Source organism: Syngnathoides biaculeatus, chromosome 11 (genome assembly GCF_019802595.1).
Source record: "Syngnathoides biaculeatus isolate LvHL_M chromosome 11, ASM1980259v1, whole genome shotgun sequence".
Classification (NCBI taxonomy): Eukaryota; Metazoa; Chordata; class Actinopteri; order Syngnathiformes; family Syngnathidae; genus Syngnathoides; species Syngnathoides biaculeatus.
Window position 1 is genome coordinate 29,447,631 of NC_084650.1, and position 19,321 is coordinate 29,466,951.

A 19,321-nucleotide genomic window follows, 5' to 3' on the forward strand; every position below is an offset into this window, starting at 1 on the left:
TTTAAAAAACCAACTTCAACAATTATTTAATATGTATTGCACATAAAAGTTAAATGTTGTGCTTTATATTAAGCATTGAAAGTTTGATTTCATGCAAATGTATTTAATCTAAAAGTTAAACACAGTATTGCCTTGAGATATGAGTTGAATAGGTTCAGCGATGACTTCTCAAGTTACATGGCTTGAAAATCTTATACTTAAAAGATTGCATTACTGACTACATTTAGCAACTTTAACTGTATCGGAATACTTTAATGTAACCCAACCCTGCTCTATCTCAAGGCATCACTTTTCAGCTAAACGGTATACATGCATCTATGTCACGAAATGAGCTGTGATTGCCTCAACAGTTAATTCGGGTTTTTTTTCAACAGTTAATTCGTTTTTTTTTTTTTTTTGGTAAGATTACAGTGAAGTTAATTTCTTTAGCACAAACTGCATTCGTCCACACCAGTTCGACAGTTTCCCTTTTTAGGGCACACACTCAACGTTAAGTCTTTACAGCATCATGTTTATATATTTAAACTAAAACTACATGCCTGATTTCTTTTGTGTCCGCCTTGCTTCCTTTGAGCACCAAACTTTGCATAATGACATTGGAGCGAGCAAGCGGGGACAAATAAAGCAACAAACCCAATTGTCCTCATTGGGTTACATAATACAACATGGCGGCGTGAAGGGAAACATGACGGGCGTCACACACACACTTTATCTTACGTAAGTGTCTCGTTGTGTAAGGTGAAATTCATTATTTATGGGAGTAAACAAGGCTGCCTCTGTTTTTCTCTGTTAATTAGACATGTTGGCTCAAAGAATGAAAGCGTCAAGCCGGCCGGTGTCCTCTGCGGGATTGCTGAAGTAGAAAGAGCTCTGCAGCCGTGTGATTGGCTCACGGGTCGTTAGGTCTTCAATGGTGCTTGTCCTCTGATCATGACTGCCGCTGCCCCACGTCACAATTGCTGTTCTTGACATCTTGTTTGATGCAGAGAAAGGAGCAAAGTTCCATCTGTGGCTTTGGAAAAGTGCTTCCACCAAGTGAAAAATGTAATGAGTTTTTTATTTTTATTTTTTTTTGCATTGAGCAGCGAAAAAAATCCTTTTCATTAGGCTTCAAGAAGCTGTCATGCTTTTCCCTTGTAATGTGTCACCAAAAGAAAGGAGAATGACATACACAAACCAACTCAAATATTTGTTTTGACTTCCTTCCAAGCAAATACTATGTACTATGAAGTACCAGATATCAAGGATGTCTATTTTGTGGATGAGCAACTTTCTCTTTGGAAACAATTGTTCCTGTGGGAAATATCCATCCATCTGTTATCTAACACTTCTCGTTCGTGTCATGGCTGAGTTGGAGCTCACTTTGGGCGAGAGGTGAAGTACACCCTGGAATGGTCACCAACCAAAGACAATTATTTACATTCACACCTATGGACAAACCCAATATGCTTGCTTTCTGAATGTTGGAAGTCCAGAGGGAGGGCAGATGTGCTAACCAGTCGTCCACTGTGCCGCAGCCTGATATCAGGTCATTTGAATTTATTATTATTATTGTCACTTGTGCATTTAGACTAAAATCCCCAAGCTCAAACCATCAAAATATGTTAAAGCAGTTGTGTTAAGACAATTGAATCACACACACAACAACACAACAAAAATAATACAACTAACACAGAAGTTCAAAGACTGAGTAGTTGAGCCAAGCTATGAATAGTCACCAGAGTTGTGCAACCAGGCAAATGCTCTTTCCAGCGAATAGTCCAAGTCAACAAATGTCCAGAAATGTCCAGGAATGAAAGGCAATATGCAGTGTGGCGTCTACTTGTCCAAAGAGTGGTGGTAAGTAGCTCTGTTGACGCTCCTTCTCAGTCTTCTTATATAGGGACACCTCGGAACATTCCAGAATTCCACATCACAAAAGAACCGCATCATAGTAACATAAAAGTATGAAAGAAAAATAAAAAATAAAAATACACACACATAACACTATTTATTGAAAGTTTATGTCTGCGTCACGGTGGGATCATCTGGTAAAGCGTTGGCCTCACTGTTCTGAGATCCCGGGTTCAATCCCAGACCCGCTTGTGTGAAGTTTGCATGTTCTCCCCGTGCCTGCGTGGATTGTCTCCGGGCACTCCAGTTTCCTCCCACATCCCAAAAACATGCAACATTAATTGGAAGCTCTAAATTCCCCCTAGGTGAGATTGTGAGTGTAACTGTTTGTCTCTATGTGCCCTGTGATTGTCTGGCAACCAGTTCAGGTTGTACCCCGCCGCCTGCCTGTTGACAGGAGGGATAGGCTCCAGCACTCCCCGCAACCCTCATGAGGATAAGCAGCAAAGAAAATGGATGGGTGTAAGTTCATGTCATTACCCTCACTTACCCCAAGCCAGCAACTTTAACGTACAACGACAAAATTGGGTCAAACAGAAGTAGCTCTAAGAGGGGCCTTTTCTGGACACTCATATGACAAAATCAAGTGTTTTTTCTTTCAAATGAAACTGACCCTTTTATACTATATCCATGTTAGGAAGTCACTCTATGGCAAAACTAAAGTACCTTTAAATGAGACAATATATATGTCAAATAAAATTTAAAAAAAATGAATTAAATATTCATGTGAAATTCAGATATAATGAATAATGAATGAAAATGGTAATCCCGCTGAGCCCTAGGCCTATCCCACGTCCTCTGGTCCCCTTGAAGGACTGCTGGATATGCTTGGCATCAGTGTCCACATCTCTGAGTTAGGGCCCGACCTTCCCAACAAGCTAGTATGCTTAGCCACAGCGTCATCAGCCAGAGACTTCACATTTTGCCTCTTATTCCAGAACGTTTCTAGTAGTGAGGTAGTCAACTGTGAACACTCCCCCCCACCCTACCATAGCTAACCTTATCACTCCAAGTTAACATAAATTAAGGCAAATTCAGCCACAATATATGATCTTGTTTCAACATGTTTCACAGCTGTCTCACCAAGCAGAGATTACAAAAACAGGAACAAGACCACAGTGGATTTGAACATTCATGTTTAAATGGTGGGATTTTGTGAGTATGTAAATAAATGACAACAAAATAAATACTTTCAAATCTTTATCCATCATAAATGCTGCGTGTAACCTTTGCAACTCAAACAATATTTGAATAAAAAAAAACTTTTTGAGAGGGAAAACTAAAATAATGTGATTGCATAAATGTGCACACCCTATAATGACTGAGAGGTTATGTTAAAACATAACGAATCACATTCAAGCTCATGTTAAATGGGATTGTTCCCATTTCAAGTTCCAGTAACCCAAATTATTAGTTTTCAAATGTATTTAAAATATGTTTATACACGTTTTCATATGTTTGAATGGGTTAAAATCAAGTGGGAAAGATAAGGTAAAATATGACAAAGATCTCGTTTTCTTAATAATCTGATATGTGGTGTAGAAATTGGAGGGATGGGTAGCTGGATGGATGGAATTGTCACACAGGTGTCAAAAGAAGTGGAAATGCTAAATTAAGTCAAAAAGGTGTATGATGTTGCCACAGTCTTGCCACCTTGTTTCTTCTCATGGTTTGTCAAGGCTGCTCCCTCTTAAGTGTTGCATATGCCGTAATGAGCTTCGGAAACCCGGAGGAAAGGCCAAACATGTAACATTTAATGTCTCACATGACATCACCTATAACAGATTTCCGAAATGTATGACCTTCTACGCTTTAGACTTAAAAGGTTTCAAAGTGATTTTTTTCCCCTCAAATATGCTGGCTCCCGCGGGCTGCTTTGCGAGGAGTAAAAATGTACTCTTTTGCATATTAATGCATTTCTCTTATACAATGACGAGCTTTAACATACAGTACTATCATAACAGATTCATAATACAAGTTTCTGCTTTTCTGTTTTTTGTTTGAATTTGTCTTTGACGCAACAGCAGGTCATGTGACAAATGGCGCTGTTGCTTTTGAAGTTTGACATTGCGACACGCAGCTAATTGAATTATGTGAGCGGAGGTAAAAACATTGAATTGCCTTTGCGAGCACCATATTGCATTATTCATTTCCATAAAGTATTTATTAAGCACTGCTGTTTTATTCATGTCCTAATTGTGATCATGCTAAAAGTTGTAAATGGTAGTTGAAAGCTCAGGAAGTGGAATCTCAGAAGTGGAACACAAACTAGTTGACTGACAAGTTTTTTTTTAATTTCAAAAACATTGATCACTTGAATAAATAATGTAAAGTGAACGCACTTGTTCCACTATACATTCAATAACCACACAGGCAAATACTTAAATTATGTAATAATACTCTTTGAAGTGAACAGAGTGACATGTAGAGGGAACGAGAATACGTTTTCAGAGCAACGCTATACCTTGGTGGTATTTTACAGCTATGGCTGAAATGAAAATATTTGTGCAGCACTGTGGTTTTCAAATTTCTTCCAGCTAGTACAACCATCATGACCAACACTCAAATAAGCCAAAGTGTTGATCGATATAAGGGATAGGTTTAATATTGTAAAACAACATGCACAGTTTGAACACTGACACTGCATTTAAATACAGCAAAATAAAACAACAATATATAACTAATTATTTGCTGTAGGTAGTCAAATCTGTGTTCATATGTGGTTTTGTACCAAGGTCACTTTGTGTGGACTCATCGAACACCAGCCCATTTATCTTCTATGTGCATTTCCGTGTGTGTCCGCCTATGCAATGACTTCAAACAGCTCCATTCTTTGTAGTGATGCAGTAGTCCACAATCTTCATGATGGACCTTAATGCATCCTGACACCATCATCATCATCATCATCATCACAGGCCTGGAACATTCAACAGCATCATTTTCAAGGGGGCTGACCTCACAGTGGCTTTCTCCCGTGTAGGGAGGCTGTCATTTATATTATTATTGTCTTGACGTCAAAGTCAGCGCGATGCCCTTTCCGTCTACGAGCTAAAGTATTTGAAAAGACGTGCCGCAAATACCTGTATGTAAATCAAACGAAACTTCAAAGATCAAAACCATCCTCATATGTGATGCCATGATAGCATCTAAGGAATGAACTCCACAAGTGTATTTTGGTTTTGTTTTTGTCTTAATCACGAACCATGGATGTTGATTCTACTCGTGGTTCATTGAATGCATTTTATTAAATACTGCTCAAAACTTGAATGATTCGATGCTGTGGATGAGAGCAATGTATGAAACGGCAAATAACTCTCCTCCCACTTTTAAGTATTTTTTTTATAGGAAGTTGTTTCCAGTAAGTTATTGTAATTAAAGTTTACAGTAGCTTACTGGCAACACTGTCTGCAGTGTACATGACTTATTTTTGTTATGCTATTTCCTGTTGATGCTGCTAGTATACTGTAAACCAGAATGTATTTCTAAACGAAGCATTATTGTTATAAAAGCAGGATTAGAGATAATAGGTCCCGTATGCATGAGGAGCGCTTCCCACATGTGTGGGTAGGGTGACATATTGTCAAGGAAACACCTGAGATGAGGAGAAAGCCCACAGATGAGACGAGAGCACCGTTATTATTCTCTACCTCTCTTCAAGAGGACGTTCGCTATGTCGGTGGAGCCGGGAATTATAAGGAGAGAAAAAGAAAAACTGGCACATTTAATTGAAAGTATTGCCATGGTGAAACTCTTCAGTCTCCCACGTAACGTGACTGTAGTACAACCCCCGCCCAAGCTCATTGCTTTCTGCAGACTTGTGCATCTCTAAGCACGAGCCAGCAATGTCGAGTGCGTAAATGACAGAATCGCAAAGTTTGGGCTCATTTAACACTTTAGAAAATAGTTATAATTATAATTGGAATGTGTTTACTCTAAAGCAGAGCTGTTTTACACAATAGCAAGTCTACAGCAAACTAATTGAATATACTGTTACAACAAATTGTAAATCCCTTCACAGGTGGTCAAGGATAGCCACAGCCACCGGCGTACTTTCATACACTTAATTGCAAACGGGGAAAAAAATAAACACACAACAAGCCCATTCATACACTACCTGCACAACCGATGCTAACCTACAGGCACTGAACACACAGATTAGACAACAGTTAGCAAGTTAACGGCTAGTCGCTATCCCAAGCCAACAACAGCCAACTGTACACTTTCATTTGCGCACCCCCACCTCACTCAACGGACCAGGCGATGCCTTGAACAGCCGCACACAGGCTAAGTCTCAGATACCACAGTGGAGAATGTGACATGTCTGTCCAACTACATGAGTACACAAACACAGACATAGATTGATGAAAAAACAGATCACCAACATTTTATGATTCATAGCACACGCATCCATTCAGCCATCCATCCATTCATTTTCTGAGCCGCTTATCATCATGATGGTCGCGGGAGTGCTGGAGCCTTTCCTGGCTGTCAACGGGCAAGAGGCAAGGTACACCCTGAACTGGTTGCCAGTCAATCAATCGCATGGCACATAGAAACAAACAGCTTCACTCACAATCACACTGAGAGACAATTTAGAGTGTCCAATTAATGTTGGATGTTTTTGGGTTGTGGAAGGAAACTGGAGTGCCCAGAGAAAACCCATGCAAGCACGGGGAGAACATGCAAACTCCACACAGGCAGGTCAGGGATTGAACCCGAGACCTCAGAACTGTGAGACCAACCCTTTCCGGCTGATCCACCGTGCCGCCTCAATAAGTGCATACAGCACGAAAATGTAAGTTTAGTCTCTACATGTCATCACTCTCCTTTTCATCATTACTGGTACGCTTCCGCAGTGCCATCAAAAAGTAAACAAATCGCCAACCCACCCCCACCCCAATCCCTCCATTACCAACAAAAACCAACAAAAACAATAAAGGAAGTGTGGCGTAATGGACGCACTAGTGGACATAATCCTTAATTAATTGTGTGACATGACGCACGTGATAAAAATTTAATTTATATAGTGTATGTAGTGTGTAGTATATAGGAGATGAGCAACACCTCACACACGTAACAATATCTCCACTGACGAGCCAGTCTCATCCCTAAAACCAGATGTTTGCTGGTATGTGTATACCCGCTACATTGATGTGCTGTAATTGGTGAGCAAGGTCACCAACTGGAATTTAGCACCAGCCTTCACTCTAGCAGCAGCTGATGCAAAGCTGAGGCCATTTTTGTGCCTTATCCTCGAAATTACTCTGCAATGCTCTGTTAAGGTCACCCAAACTCGCACCCCGTGTAGTTGTTGGGCTTGTACTGCCATCTACTGGAGTACCTTGACACAACACCCCAAGGCGGCGTATGTTATTGCTCAGTCAAATTTCTCCAAAAAGCCAATTGAGACCTTGTTGCACAAATTGGAACTGCATTAAGACAATTCTTCATCACATTGCATATATACTTTAAATTGAACATTTTGAAGGCCGGTGTCATCAAAATGATCAAAGCTACACAATTCAGTGCACTTTGTGTTTTTCACATACTGTATCATGAATAGGCGGCACGGTGGGGAAACTGGTTGAAGCGTTGGCGTTCAAATCCCAGCCCCGCCTGTGTGGAGTTTGCACGTTCTCCCCGTGCCTGGGTGGGTTTTCTCCGGGCTCCCACATCCCAAAAACATGGAACATTAATTGGAGACTCTAAATTGCCCCGAGGTGTGATTGCGAGTGTGACTGTTGCCTGTCTCCTTGCGCCTTGCGATTCGCTGGCAACCAGTCCAGGGCGTACCTCACTTCCTGCCCCAAGATAGCTGGGATCGGCTCCAGCACTCCTGTGACCCTTGTGAGGACAAGTGGGTCAGAAAATGGATGGATTTTGAAGTGAGCAGCATGGTAAGGAGGGTGGTTCATTTCATTTTAATAACTGATTTATTGTACCAAAACCACACTATCACAATTTGGATTGCACAAGTGATGCTCAAACAGAATTGTGTCAGCTGTCGAACAGAAACAATGTTAAATGCACAGACAAATAATAGATAATACATATACAAAATAGAAAAAAAAAAAACCTTGTCAATTTCTGAATAATGTAATTTTTTTCTGTGTGGCAGTTTGTGCTCATTAGTGATTGATTAGATTCCAGAAAATGGTGCTGAAGTAGTTAACAACATTTGTAATAATTGTACTGCTAACAAGCACAGGAATATCAAGAGTCCATTCCTTCCATTTTATTTTCATTTTTTTAAATGCTCTCTTGTTCTACATATACTGTGAGTCCATGATGTCCAGATACTTGGCGTCAATAATTTTCGGAAGTAACCTGGTCCTGAAGCGAAGCACAAAGAGAGAATATTACAAATACTGTCATATGGAAATATTGGTGCAAAAAACAAAATATGATCATTATATTTAAATTTGAACACACTGATGCAAATACCTGTCTAATGAAATGAAAATGTCATTAAACAGTCAATGCAAACATACAGGCATGTCTTTCCATTTATATACATAAAAGGAAGACGTATCCGTATCGCACATACACACACACATAATGGTACATCCACAGATACAATTGCAAATGTCACTCCTTTGATTTGCACACACACATTATGAAAAGGTCATTCTTTTCATTTACATGTACACAAAATGCAAACAACAGGCTGTCCTTTTATACATGCGCACACACACGATGTAGCAACAAAGACGTCACTTTGTTCTTTTACACAACGCCAACACCAATCAATCTCCGCATATGCAAATACGAGTCTGGTCATTCGCATGCAATGAAAAATGTCTGTCCTTTTAAATACAGTCATGATTCCAAGTTAAGGTCTGTCTGTCAATTTATTTACGCACATGAAGAAGGAAACAGCTGTCCTTTCATGTAAATGGAAAAACTCCAACATCTCTCCATTAGATACGAACACAACACATGAAAATGTCTGCCGTTTACACGCAATGAAAATCTCCTTCGGGGTATGTACAGTACATAAACAAGCAAAAGGAAAACTGTGACCGGCTATTTACATAAACAGGCACTCATAAGTCTTAACTTTGAGATAAAAGAGCTCAGGGCTTTTTAACATCATGACAGACGGGGACTCGCAGAACACACCATATTTTAAAAGCATTTCAACACCCCATTATTTCAACAGCCACAGGCCAGAGTGATATTGTGTGATAAAGTTCAGCTCCAGTTTCGTGTCCCTTCCATATTTTTCACATATCAGCAATAGGAAAGAAATAAAACTTTGCGACCCTCCTCACCTGACTGGGACCAGCAAGATCATCAAGAGGGGGAAAACCATCTTCATATAGGGCAGCGGATACATGCCAAAAGCACACAGGATGATGAGCTGGATCATCTGCAGCCCGGTGAAATAGTGCACCTTCCTTTGGGGCACTCGGCGGATGTAGTGGGTGGGGGGGTAGGCCGTCTACATCAACAAAAGTCAAATGGTTACAAGATGCTTCTCATCTCTTTATTTCGCAACGCAATCACCGAGAAACCAACACACAACAACAATGGAGGAGAATGGGGGTCATCCTGCATTAAGTTTTATTCAAGAGGAGACTCTTGTATTGGGGGCAAATGGGGTCAGCGCCCCAAGATCCAAGATATGTCAACCATTTTATCTGCCATGCTCAATGACAAATGACAAAAATGCCACCCAAACAGGCTTATTTCTGTGCACCTGTTCCTTTAGCAGCAGGGCCACACGATCCACCATCTGGTTCCCGTCGAGCGACGTGGCGGCAATGTACAGGAAGAGCCCGTAGAGGACAGGCTTGGGAATCCACTGGAGAGGAATGGGCAGCATGAACGCCGACAAGCCGATCAGGATGTTGGCGACCAGCGAGGTCAGACGCGTCTCCTTCACGCTGACGATACTGTTTGACACATAGACAAAAGACGTGGGTGAATCGTTGAGGTTCTCATAATTAACATTCCAAGACAATCAATATGATGACTACGTGGTGTTCCAAAAACATGGCTCCATTTATCTCGTTCAAGGTTCTCATTAGCATTATTTCTCGCTACGTTTGTTTTGGTGTACTGTCTTGTCTGCGTATTTTGGCACACATGCAGTCTCAACCTGGATTTTGTTTTGATGAGTGGGTGTTCCAGTTTCTAAGAAGACAATGTTCGAGTTCCAGCTAAGAACTATCCAGACATTAATTACATCATATGAAATAGTTTTTATAAATCATATAACGCTTGTTGAAACACACACACAATTTGATCCAGAGATGGGCAAGCTATGGCCTGTGGGCCTCATATGGACCATGAGAGCATTTGATCTAGCCTCTCATTCAATTAAAAAAAACAAAAGAACTCATAGGAAGGATACATTATTGAAAAAAAAAACTATAGGAAGAAGCTTCCCCAAGTCAAATATAACAGGTTTGATTATCGTTTTTAACATTATGTTTTGAGGTACGTGTTGTAGACGTGGCCGTTCTCCACGTGTTGTTCCATTTTGGCCAGCTGACGGGCGTGCAGGGAGGAATGCGGGAAGGCAGCGTGCATCCATGGCAACCCGAGACAGGACATGAGGATGTTGATGAGGCCCGTCAGCACTAAGTCCCAGTGGAACGCCGTGCCTTTGAGCAGCCTGCAACAGACAAATTCATACATTTCTGTTTTCTTTGATCATCATTCAACTTCTCCACTCAGTACTTAACAGTTGTTGGAATGTGAATGCCGAAATTTGTTTCTAAATACATTAAATAGTTACTAAAAAGGTGAATAGATTTTGAGGAAGAAATTGTGGTGCAAGAGCTCCAAACTGTTTCAAAACCAGCGTTGCAATTATTTTTTATTTTCATTTTACTTAAGTTTTTTGAGTGTGGCTAAAGCTGTGCCCAGTGACCCACTTGGCTGTCCAGCCCGAGACGTCCCTGCCCGACTATAAGAACCTAAGTGACTTTGTTACAGCGTATTTGCAATAATTATCAAGGCCCTTTTTCACCAACCCGAAGTTAGCTGGCTATCTAGTTAGCTACGCGTTCACCTGGAAAAAAAAAACAACATTTCCCTTGTTGTCACAATTTACAGAACAACTTGCTGTTGCTATTTAAATTCCGAAGAGATGAGATAATGAAGCTGACGAGCCTCCCACCTGGCCCTTGGCTGAGAGGAGCCCGGAAGGATGTTACATGATAAGCTAGCTGGTGGTGATGGCATGATGGAATATATACCAGCCAAAGAGCTTAGGCAGTTATATGTATTGCACCTCAAATATGTAGCCATTTTTGAGGTGCACAAGAAAGTAGCTAGATGAAGTAGCCTCCATTCTTTTCACCGACAGCCTATGGGTGAGGAGATAACTGATAGGTTGTCACCATTTTAAAGCCTCTTTTTGATAATACATGTAACTTCGGGAGGGTTATTGAGGACACCATTCTCTTTGGTGTGTCAAATTTAGAGGACATTTATTTTTGCTTTACAGGGACTTTAATATGGCAGACTAGATCCATCCATGCAGCGGATTTGCTGTCTTCACCAAGAAAAAAATTGCATCAAGTCAATAAATCTGTCGGCATCACAGAGCAGCAAGTGGTGTTTTAAAAGCAGTGTTGCCAACTTAGCAATTTGATCCATTATATTTATATATTTTCGTGACATTTTCGACCCCTCTCATTAATATTTTAAAAAAAATAGAAGACGAGTGCCCACTCAGGACTCAATCGCTCTGACCATTACCACAGAGATGGTGCCCATTTATGTTCCAAAAGAAGTCATTTATAAACTTGTCATAAACTCTGGACCTTGGGTATGTGCTACTATTATGAGAGCTAACGGCATAAAACATTGAGCATTTTAAAGTGTAAGTGTGAGTGCATAGATGTTTTGACAAAAGAAATGTCTCCTCGCCTATTTTTATTGTAAACAATGTATATGTATTTTTGTGAGAGTTGATCCAAATTAATGCAGGGCAAAATACGCGAGGGTGGGGGAGGTTCAAAGCGTGTTTGGTATCAGAAGAATAAAAGCAAATCCCATGAGGAAAAACAAATAAAAAACAAAACTTGTTTTGAATACTTTTATTGTAATTTGCTTTTTCTATAAGCGGAAGGGAGAAAAAACAGAATCTGCGATTTTATTTTACAGCCATATGGCTCGGCCCTAGAGTCAATAATTCTGCTCTCGTATTGGATCTGGTGAGACTGTTTCCAATTGGATTCTCGCATCGAAGCACAGCAATAGCACTTGTCTCTTACTTGTGTTCCGGCACGTGTGTGAGTGAAATGACGATGTTCTGGTCGATGAAGATGAGCAGGGCGAGGAGGAAGCCGAGGCCCACAGCGCTCAGCGCGTTCAGGCCTGACAGCTTGTCGAAGGGAGGGTAGTTGAAGACCGGTCCGTTGTGGACACTAAACACGGGGACTGTCAAGAGGGTCCGGCCCGTTAAGACACTTTTTACATGGTTAAAGAACAATAAAAAGACATATTGTATACTTACGCTTTATATCGAGGAAGAGGTAGGAACCGATGAAGGAGCAAACCAGCACAGCAATGGGCAGGGCGCAGTCGGAAACCACTTCTCGGATTTTCCCGTTCATATATGGGCTGAAGGAAAGGGGGAGTCACATTATTCAGCTGTGCAATGGAACTTCGACGTGAGATGTGGTAAAGCAGCATCCGGCTCATTACCCAATATCACCAAACAAGCATACACTACTTACAAAAAGTTACGGACATTCAACTTATGGATAACGTTTCAGGATAAGCTTTATCCTGTCCATCCATTTTCTATAGCACGCTGAACTAGGCTGAGTCAACGCAAAGTCCACATAGGAGAACCAAGATTCAAACCCGGGACCCCAAGAATGTGAGCCACCTCGCTGTTCCCCTGTATTTATTGGAGTAATAGGAAATTATATGCCACAACAAGCTGTGAGAGAGAAATCAATCTTTGATATATGGCAGAACCGTGTCAAGTACCTGAAACAAATGGGTCACAGCGGCTGCCAGAAAAATGGAGTGCAGCGGAGAGTGAAATATTTCCCTTTCATATGGTGATAGATGGAATATATAAAACGGTAAAGCTGCTGTAGAATTTACTCATGTTACTCATTCGCTCCACTTCAGTTCATCAAGAAAAAAAGGATCCACTTTCTATGTACGGTATATTTATCTACTGTAGTTGTATTCAGACGTGACCCAATACTCAACCACCAATGCAGAGGATGACTCTCCTAGGTTTGAGATTTTTTTAACTGTGATTAATTGCGCGACAAATTTAAGAATGTTATCCCTCTTGGTATCAAAGCCAACAAATTCTTTTTTTTTTTTTCTAGGGTCAGGGGTGGATTTTCCTGTAAGATTGTCCTGAGGGATTATTCAGTGAGGTGGGTCAGGTTGTGTTGAGAGCAAATTTTGCTTCCCAATCTGCTCTGTCCCAATGATTGTAAAGGTTAAACCTATTCAATAATCATGATCACATATCCTTGTCTGTGTGGTCAATGCCGAGTTTTCTCAACAAAAGTATGTAGTTACCAGAACAGTAAATTCTATTAGTACATAACTACTAGCACTCTTTCATCTTTGTGTTTTCCAGCAGCTTTTTAGATTAAAAATAAGTCATAAATAAAATAAAAAAAAAATTGAGTATGGCTCATTTGGTGATCACTGAAGAGCCTGGACAGGATGCTGTCAGTCATCTACCTCCTTTTGACGAGGTAGAGGGCATAACCCAGCCACAAGGTGCCCAGCATGAGCAGCAAGCACAGGATGGGGATCTCTCTCGAGCAAATCACCAGAGACTTGGGCAGGAAGACAGAGTCGTGCCCCTCGGCGGGGTCCATCGTCAGGGCCCGGCCGGCATTGTCAGAGCCCAGCGACTGGTTCTTCATCTTCTCCAGAACCTCTGAGATTTCGTGAAGCACCAGCGTGCTATTTGCAGTCGCCAGCGTGGGCTCGTGGAAAAAATGTTGGAAAACTGGTGAAGAAAGAGAAGACTTGATTTGAAGAAATATTTAGCATTGGAAGTGTTGATTTAAATTGTTTGAGGAAGACAAATTTCTTACCTTCTTTGAATGCATTTCTTAATTTGGATTTATATTTAATACAAATATGTAAATGAATGTGACGGAAAAGGACAATTATTTTATTGAATATTCATCCATCCATCCACCCATACATTTTCTTAGCCACTTATCCTCACAAGGGTCACGGGGAGCAGTGGAGTGTATCCCAGCTGTCAACGGGCAGGAGGCGGGGTACACCCTGAACTGGTTGCCAGCCAAGCGCAGGGCACATGAAGACAGACAACAATTGCACTCACAATCACACCTAGGAGCAATGTAGAGTCTCCAATTAATGTTCCATGTTTTTGGGATGTGGGAGGAAACCAGAGAGCCCGGAGAAAACCTACGCAGGCACGGGGAGAACATGCAAACTCCACACAGGCGGATCCGGGATTGAACCCAGAACCTCAGAACTGTGAGTCCAACGCTTTTCAGCTGTTCTACCGTGCTGCCCTGAGTATTTATATTTTTACTATGAAGTTGTGTATTATTTCGCAGTAATTTTCAAGTAACGCCATACAGTGCTTGAAGTAACAAAAATGATTTAAAAAAAAAAAGGACAAATTCAACAGTTAATTAGAATTACAGTATTTAAGTGGGGACGAAGAACATAGTTTATGGACCCACTTTTCACGGTGCCTTTCACTGCATCCCCAACAAATGCGATGGAGATGAACAACGCAATGACTTCCTCAGTTGAGCTGAGAGAAAGAGAGCCATAACAGGGTTATTTCAAAGTGTGCAGACAAAACAATATCATCCAGCGCAATGAAGCATTAGCGTCTAAAAAATAGGAAGTCATAACATCTGCTTTTTTTAAATCGAGGTCCTTCCCCTGAGGCCACAATTTGGTTTATTTCGCAGTTTTTAACAAAAGTCTGTTGGGAAGAAGGTGTCTTACGAAATCTTACGGCTGCTGTTGTGCATTTACCGTTTGAAGAGCTTCATCAGCAGACTGACGTTGAATAAACCTCCCAGAATTAGGAACAAACTGTTCCAGAGGCCTATGCAGGCGTAGAAGGCGTCGAAGTCCAGGTCGTAGTCATCGCAGATGCCCCGGATAACTATGATTAAACACTATTGCATTAAAAGTCGATACTTTACAGAGGTGGTGGACTCAAGCGACGCAGCTTGATTTGAGTTGGATTTATAGGAAGTCGCCACCTTAAGGACTTGGCTGAAATTTAGGAAAGACGCGACTTAACTTTGACTTAATCTTCATGAGATTCAATTTGATTTAAATTTGAACTACACAATTTGACAAGACTTGAGTGTTTGCCTTAGATAGTGTTTCCAAGACATCACATCATTAGTTTTGTTTTTGAAAGAAGGGACATTTTTTTGTGTTATCTGCACTAACTTGGCAGTTTGGTCTGACACTGAGTACGGAGGCCACCTCCTGAAAAGTGAGTATCAAGGAGGAAGCTCCAAAGATGATTATATTTGTATTTAAGGGTAATTCTTTTGAAGAGAAATGCAACATGCAACTACAAAATCCAAATTTGTCCATCTCTATAAAACCTCATCAACACTTCATGTGGGTTATGGCTTTAAATGAGATTCCAATGAAGTTATAAACAATATGAAGACAATAACATGGACCTTGCTTGAAAAATCAAAGATAAGACTTACTCCCAGTTCTGTCAATATTTCAGTTCAAGATGTGTATGAGTACGCACCACTTATGAAGATGGCCAGTGGCGCAGTGGTCAGTGGAATGACGAGCGGAGAACCAGCGAACAAAGAATAGATCACGCCTCCGATGCTTTGGCCAACGATGGTCTTCTGAACATCTGCGAAATGTATTTAACATCTATTGCAGGGGTACTTCATCTTTATGACCTCGTGCCCAACTATTGCTCTACGAAGTGCACCATTCAGAAAGTTTCAATGTATTAGTTTAATTGATGTAACTGGTTACATCGATTAACAACATCAACAACATACATTTTGAAGGGAACAACACTACACTGTTTGTAGTACAGGGAGTCTTCAGGTTAAAATGGTCTCGACCTAAAATGTTTCCACTTTACAACGGCCGCCCCCCGTCCGCCATTTTGTCTAGCTAATATGCATAGAGCTTGTCCGTGTTTGTGCGCTGGGAGAATCTTCGCATTTTTCCACCCTCCTTTTTAGACAATATGGCCCCAAAGAAGAAAGCTGTGTCTTTTAGCAGTGCTTCTGCAGCCAAAAGAAAATCCATTACCATGGAAACGAAGCTGAAGCTCAGAAAAAGCTTGGAGAAAGGAGAGAAGCCGACGAACATCGGTAAAGAGCAGTCTATCAGTGCTGACAACTATATAAGACAAAGCCCATATTTTAACGCATGTGAAGGGTTCCGTTCCTATGTCAGATAAAATTATCACAAAACAACGTTCTTTGATACTTGTCGAGATGGAGAGGATTGCGGACCAGGTTCCTTTGCAATAGCTAAGCACAGCCTCCCCTTCATCTTCTTCTTTCATCTCTCAGCAGTAATGGTAAGAATAGCATCTTACTTTTTAATTACAATGTATTTGTTTTTTTTATATGAAGTGTTTTGACTTAAATTCGGACTTTAATGGTGAAATCACACTTTTCAAATTCAAGTTACATCACCAGCATAGGAACCCGAGCACTCCCTGTATATAATACTTTCCAGATAGTGTCCTGCAGCATAGCCGATGATCTCTAACGGCAGACGAATGTTAATGTTATATAGTGTATATTTAGCTAACAAAAGATGAGAAGTCATGGAGAATTGTGGGGTACAAATATTTAGATGTACACTACATCTGTTCATATATACAGCTATTGTTGTATTTATGGTAAGAAGGAATTTGGTGAAAATTATGCCCGTAATATCTGTTAAAGTGAAAAGACTAAACCTATTCACCAAAAAAATGTGACAGGCTTCCTTCATTTGCTGGGTCTGGCCTACAGGTCTTGATTTTACCAACTGTGGTCTAAGGTGTTGGTAACACTGAAGTGTTTCCGATCGCAGTACCTATCTCCCCTCTTGTGCTTTCGTCGTTGAGAGAACCGAAGGCGATGGCTGGCAGCAGAATAGCGATGTAGAGGAAAATAGCGGTGGTGGTGTACTTTAGCAGAGAGCGGTCCTTCCCTATTATACCTTCGTTCAGAGTAGTAGAAGGCACAAAACATGATAGTGAAAACACCTTTACAGGAGCATCTTTGAAGCACAGCACTTAAAAGAGCGTGAGGACATTCATTACCGTCTGTGAAGTCAGAAGGGTAGAGTGGTAGGCGGCGGCGGAGGTCGCCATAAACACCTTTACCGGCTTTAAAGAAATCTTTACACTGTGATGAAAAAAAAAGGTGGTCAGGACACTTGAGGGAATGTTTGCATATTATTATTGTAAATTTAAGGTGAAGGGCTATTAAAACAAACAGCCATGACTTTAAATGATCAAAACAGTTGATGATGTTTGTTCTTTTTTCCCATAGCCCTCTCCCAGCCATCGTTTTCTTTCTGAACAATCTTTAAAATTCAGTAATGATAACCATCACGGGAAGGGTACTTGAGTCACACGACTCGACTCGAGTCAGACTTAAGTAGAGGACTGATCTTGCTTGATTGTTGCCACAGTAATTTGGAACTTGCTTGAAACTTGAAGGTTAAGACTTAACTTGCTTATGATTTGCTCTGTCGATGGACTCCACTAACAGCTATTTCATTCCCATTTTGTTTTTGAGGATTATAGTCCCATTTCTAAAGTAGAATCGGAGTCATTTTAAAATGTAGGACCAAAATATGTTCAGATAAAATCCAATATGTTGAATTGCATGCAGATCATAAATCATTTAGGGATTATTCTCCGAAATGATTGATTGTGTGATGACAAATGAAAGAATGAATGATATACAGAGGGTCAATGCCATATTTGGTCTTCTGTAAATACAGTGGGTGAAACAGAGGAACAACTGGTGAACTCCTCTGCCTAACAGTTCAAAGGACCCGGGTTCAAATCCGGCCTCACCTGTGTGGAGTTCATATGTGCCTGCATGGGTTTTCAAGTTTCCCCTTATAAATCCCAAAAACATGCATGGCAGATTCTTGAATCGTCTGTAGGTGCGAATGTGAGTGTGACTGGTTGTGTTTATCTGCACTGCAATTGGCTGGTGACCAGTTCAGGGTGAACCAGGCAGCTGGGATTAAGGGCCAGCACACCGTAACCCTAGTAAGGATAAGCAGTCAGAAAACGGACAGATGTATATTTAGTACATTTTAAGGTTAAATATTATACGGGTTGATGATATGGTACATTAGCTGTGCACAGAGATTTAAATATCCTCAAAATACAATGCATTTGAGAAGCACATATCATTCAATATAGTATACTATATACATAAGAGGTGCGTAGGCCAGTTTAGCAACATTTGGTAAATTAGATTTCCCCAAACCATTACAGGTGGTACATTAGAAGGTGCACAGAAAATTAAAATGTCCATATATGCTCCATGATCAGAAAGAGAAAGACTATGAAATGCATGTATCCATCCATTACCCGTGTCACTTATCCTCACGTGGGTCGCAGGAGTACTGGAGCCTGTCTCAGCTATCATTGGACAGGAGGCAGGTACACTCTGAACTGGTTTCCAGCTAATCATAGAAACAAACGAGTCGCACTCAAAATCACACATAGGGCCAATTTAGAGTCTCCAATTAATTAATGTTTTTGGGATGTGGGAGGAAACCGGAGTGACCGGAGAAAACCCATGCAGGCACAGGGAGCACATACAAACTCCGCACAGGCGAGGCTAGGATTCAAAACATTGTCCTCAGAACTGTGAGGCAGATGCTACAACCAGATGCACACCATGGGGCGAAAGACCATTAAGTCAGTTTAAAATACATTACAGAAGTACTGTCCACTAAATATAGTACATGCATCAGGAGAGATCCACAGAGCATTAAACATGACCCACAAAACTAACAAATACAATCTAAATATGATACACTACAGGTACTCATCACATACTGTATGTTCCCTTTGTGCAAACCTTCAAATATGGTAAAACAATTTGTGCAATTTAGGTGAACAGACCATTAAATGTGGGCCAAATATGATATCGATCATAATCAAATATTTTACTATTCGGCGATATACAGACATTTTGTCCCAATTATAGGACATTGAAGGTGTTCAGAACATACAGAATACAGTACATGACCCTACATCATACATAGACTCTAACGCCTAAATCTGGTACAAAAAAAATTCAGAGACCATTAAATGCGGTCTAAATCAATCAGCTCTTTGAAGCCCTACACTACTAATTGTCCTCTCTTCATGAAGGCTTGTTTAACATTTAACCATCATAATCATCATTATCATCATCAAGGAAGTTAAGTTTTTGAATGGTATAAGCCACACACAAGCGTT

General features: G+C 40.7%; 1 protein-coding gene and 2 long non-coding RNA genes across 8 annotated transcripts in view; 1 reads left to right on the forward strand and 2 right to left on the reverse strand.

The window, feature by feature from the left end:
- Positions 1–1,846, reverse strand: LOC133508495 (uncharacterized). The gene is made up of 2 exons (XR_009797070.1): positions 1,719–1,846; positions 1–972 (listed from the first exon to the last, which is right to left on the reverse strand). It is a non-coding gene; the product is annotated as an uncharacterized LOC133508495 (long non-coding RNA).
- The window catches only part of LOC133508496 (uncharacterized), a 27,096-nt gene continuing 9,475 nt past the window's right edge, over positions 1,701–19,321 (forward strand). For 3 of the 4 annotated variants that reach the window (XR_009797071.1, XR_009797072.1, XR_009797073.1), the window contains exons 1-5: positions 1,701–1,839; positions 2,257–2,355; positions 4,733–7,790; positions 9,608–9,761; positions 13,206–13,256. This is a non-coding gene — a long non-coding RNA (uncharacterized LOC133508496). The remainder of the gene's footprint in view (positions 1,840–2,256; positions 2,356–4,732; positions 7,791–9,607; positions 9,762–13,205; positions 13,257–19,321) is intronic. The other variant, XR_009797074.1, reaches the window with a different exon arrangement.
- LOC133508494 (solute carrier family 4 member 11-like) overlaps positions 7,792–19,321 on the reverse strand; it is a 25,682-nt gene continuing 14,152 nt past the window's right edge. For 2 of the 3 annotated variants that reach the window (XM_061834639.1, XM_061834640.1), the window contains 12 exons: positions 17,150–17,234; positions 16,921–17,046; positions 15,614–15,727; positions 14,866–14,998; positions 14,562–14,635; positions 13,573–13,846; positions 12,368–12,474; positions 12,126–12,291; positions 10,343–10,516; positions 9,596–9,791; positions 9,168–9,337; positions 7,792–8,226 (listed from right to left, as the gene is read on the reverse strand). In XM_061834639.1, the coding sequence (XP_061690623.1) occupies positions 8,160–8,226; positions 9,168–9,337; positions 9,596–9,791; positions 10,343–10,516; positions 12,126–12,291; positions 12,368–12,474; positions 13,573–13,846; positions 14,562–14,635; positions 14,866–14,998; positions 15,614–15,727; positions 16,921–17,046; positions 17,150–17,234 (1,686 nt within the window). In that variant the 3' untranslated portion in view covers positions 7,792–8,159. The remainder of the gene's footprint in view (positions 8,227–9,167; positions 9,338–9,595; positions 9,792–10,342; positions 10,517–12,125; positions 12,292–12,367; positions 12,475–13,572; positions 13,847–14,561; positions 14,636–14,865; positions 14,999–15,613; positions 15,728–16,920; positions 17,047–17,149; positions 17,235–19,321) is intronic. The other variant, XM_061834642.1, reaches the window with a different exon arrangement.